Genomic DNA, 3,602 nt, shown 5'->3' on the forward strand with positions numbered 1-3,602 from the left:
AACAACAATAACACAGCAACAACAATAACAACAACAACAACATAGCAACAACAATAACAGCAGCAACAACAACAACAATAATAGCAATAATAACACAACAACAATAACAACAACAATAATACAGCAACAACAATAACAATAACGACAATAACAATAACAGCAACAATAACACAGCAACAACAATAACAACAACGACAATAATAATAACAGCAACAATAACACAGCAACAACAATAACAACAACGACAATAACAATAACAGCAACAATAACACAGCAAAAACAACAACAACAGCAACAACAACAGAGCAACAACAATAACAACAACAACAACGGCAACAACGACAAGAATAGGAAAAGAGCAAAAAGAGCATTTAAACAAATGGACATGAGGAAATACAAAGATAAGTAAAATGCGCAACAAATTGTTTTATGCAAAATTCATTCTTTTGCAATCTTTTTTCTGAATGAAAGAGAAAAGTATCAAAAAATTCATATTCGCTAAATTTATATTTCCAAAATTTGTCAGGATCATGATTAGACTTCATGGATAAGGATGGTGATAAGTGAAAAGGCTGATTCAGGATAAGCAAGTTCGGTTGCAAAAAAGCTGTATTGGAAATTCTCCTTAGGCGGTTTGTTCTTCCTCTCTTTTCGAAGCGTTATGGATTGTGTGTCTCCATATCTCCCGATTTTCGAGGACAGAGTGGACTATTGGTAGTAGACAATATGGCCAATGCTTAGGTATTGTTTTAGGTAATCCTGTACCACCTCTTTGAGGCTCTTCTTTTGCTGTAGCCGGTGGTGAATTCATCATAGAACACAATCTTAGAAAGGCGCAGGACTCGCCATCCTGAAGACGTGCCTTGCCCAACGCAATTGTGGTCTCAGCAGCATGACCTCAATACTGGTGACTGCTACCTTTTCAAGGACAGTCACATCAGTCACGTAATCAGTCCAATGGATGTTTCGTATTGTACGGAGGAAGCGTTAATGGAAACGTTTGAGGAGTCACACAGGTGGTGACGGTAGATGACCCATGATTCAGATCTATATAAAAGAGTAGGCAATACAAGCCTTTATAATTACTAATCTTCGTACTTCTCTTCCGGTTTTTATTGTAACAGACTCTTTTGGGGAATTTTCCGAAAGCCTTTATTAACCTTTTTATCTACCTTTTTGTCCAGGAAATGATGTTTCTTAGACTACTGGTTTTTTTTAGATGATTGTTTTCATAGATAATTAAGTTCTTATTTGCCTATGTTGATAAGAGAATGGTGGAAGATTTCCTGAGATACAAATTGGTAGAGAATTTCTGCTTTCTTCAAGCTAACTTATAGCTCAAAAAGCTCATTACTCTTAAGCTAATAGTTGCTTCTGTGTGGACAACAAGGATCGGAAAAAAAGCAACTCTCAGACATGATAATTTAAGGTCTTGGTATGGGCCTTAGATTGAATAGGCTTCCATCGGTACGATATCGAATTTAAATGTCATTTCTTTTATCGATGAAAGTCTGCCGTGATCATTTGGAGTATCATACTAAAATAGATTATGAATGGAATTGGGGTGAGAATATAACCACAATTTACTGTTGGTTATTGGAAAGAGTTTAGAGAGTGTTGATTTGGCCACATTGATTCTCACTAATAGTAAGATCATTATGGGGAACTTGGGAGAACATCCTAATCATTCCAAAATCTGCCAAAGCCTTTTCTGCTTACAGTATCAAAAGGTTAACGAAAGCCATACAGAGTTTTTTGTTCTGTACGATTCTCTTGCAATCTGAGAAAAAATATCACCTCTATGGTACTCATATTGGCTCTGAAGCTATATTAGTTAATCTATTCAGATCAGTTTTCTTGCAAGGATTTTACCAAAATCAGAAGCAGAATATACCTCGGTAATTTGAGTGCTCTGATTTTTCTCCTTTTTTATTTATGCCAGATGATGATGAGTACTGTATCACGGAGATTTGGTGGTAGTTGTTTTTTTCCCAACAACACAAACTATACCATGAAATTTAGTGTAGAGTGCTGGGATTCCATGAATCCCAGCTATTTTGTTCTTTTTCACCCGCTGTTTGACCTTAAGAGTTTATCCGATAATAGAAGCTGTATCCAATTCGTCTTTCATCGATTATTGTATAATGTGTTAAATTGCTGAACTTTGAACTATATGGTTAACACTTGAGAGAGTCTGAAAATATTCAGACTATCGATTCAGGATGAAGGTTTTATCAGTGCAAAGCATTAAGCCATTAGTTGCTAAGTTGGGAGCTTTAAATGTGGTGTGTAGGTCCAGAGCCTTATAAAATCCCCGCTCCACCACTTGTTTTGAATATCTAAAATGCCAATACATGGATTGAGAGTGCATCCAGGTTGTCTTCAAACTGTCTCTCTGCTGAAAGATAGTGTTTGTGATGGTAAATTGGTATTCTGCACAAAACTTTATCAGGAGTTGTCCGCTGTCCTTATTGTTTCCAATACCATGCTTGTCTAGTATTCTTTTCTAGGCTTCGGAATTTCTCCACAACTTTAGCATTGAAGTCACCAAGGACCTGATTATCCGGAACCATTTGGATGAAATGGCGTAAGTCGATGTAAAATTTGTCTTTTACAGTAAGGTCAGCTTGCAGAGTTGGAATGCAAATGCTAAAGAGAAGAACTGAAGAGTTGCGTGTTGTATAGTGGAAGACGTAATTAGACAATGTGATCGAAATGACCTGTCAGCAAATTTTTAAGTTTGGAAGTGACGTTTTTAATGATGAAGCCAATACCTAAAAGGTGACTTTCTTCCTTGGGTTTGACTTGTAGTAAGCACCATGTTTTTTGAGGCTGCTCCGTTAATGGTGACAAACTTTACTGGGAACAGCAATGTCAGTCTTGAATGGTGATAGTTCATGGACAATTAGAACAGAACGAACGTTCCAGATGACATTTGGGACGCCCACTATCAGCAATGTCAGTCTTGAATGGTGATAGTTCGTGGACAATTAGAACAGAACGAACGTTCCAGATGACATTCGGGACGCCCACTATCCTCAGTATCAAGCATGGTTCTGATGTTCCAGCATGCGAGTGTAAACCTGAGCACTTTATTTTGTTCAAAGTGTGTACCTTTGCTTTTTTGCCTTTGTTCGATCTCATCAGAAGACGACCGTTGAGCTCGGTTAGCCAACCAAGCGGAGACTGAAATGAGCTTCGGTTGTCCACCTTTTCTAGGCCTTTCTACATGTGAAGCAAACAAAAAGGCTGCTTGATCATTCAGGATGTTGCCAAACAAGACTATCATCTCCAGGGTCAATTTTGAACGACCATTGTCCTGAACCACCTGCATGTAAGGTTGGGTCTGCGACTTTCAGTTTATTCTATCACCTACCGTTTCGTCTCTCCTTGTCACTAAAGACTATGAAAATTGAGTATATCCTTCGAGCCTGCGCAGTGGATTTTTTGGATGAGACACAGTGTGCTCGGAACTGGCTCACCTTCCAATCCTAAAGTTCATTTGCGATGATCTAACGAGCTTGGAAGTGACAGCAAAGTGCTTAGAACGTATATTTAGTTAAAGTATCCTTCTCTGAGATGGATGGCCTTACAGGGTTAAG

General features: G+C 38.1%; 1 protein-coding gene across 1 annotated transcript; it reads right to left on the minus strand.

Annotated features, from left to right (window-relative positions):
• Positions 1 to 2,468: 2,468 nt before the first annotated feature.
• On the minus strand, positions 2,469 to 3,328 carry LOAG_09823 (hypothetical protein; the record flags this gene model as incomplete). The annotated part of the gene is made up of 3 exons (XM_003145350.1): positions 2,469 to 2,662; positions 2,922 to 3,083; positions 3,115 to 3,328. Coding segments are annotated over 3 exons (570 nt in total), but the record flags the coding sequence as incomplete, so codon positions are not given.
• Between the last annotated feature and the right edge of the window lie 274 nt (positions 3,329 to 3,602).

This window comes from Loa loa, assembly GCF_000183805.2.
Source record: "Loa loa unplaced genomic scaffold supercont3.114, whole genome shotgun sequence".
In the NCBI taxonomy this organism is placed as follows: Eukaryota; Metazoa; Nematoda; class Chromadorea; order Rhabditida; family Onchocercidae; genus Loa; species Loa loa.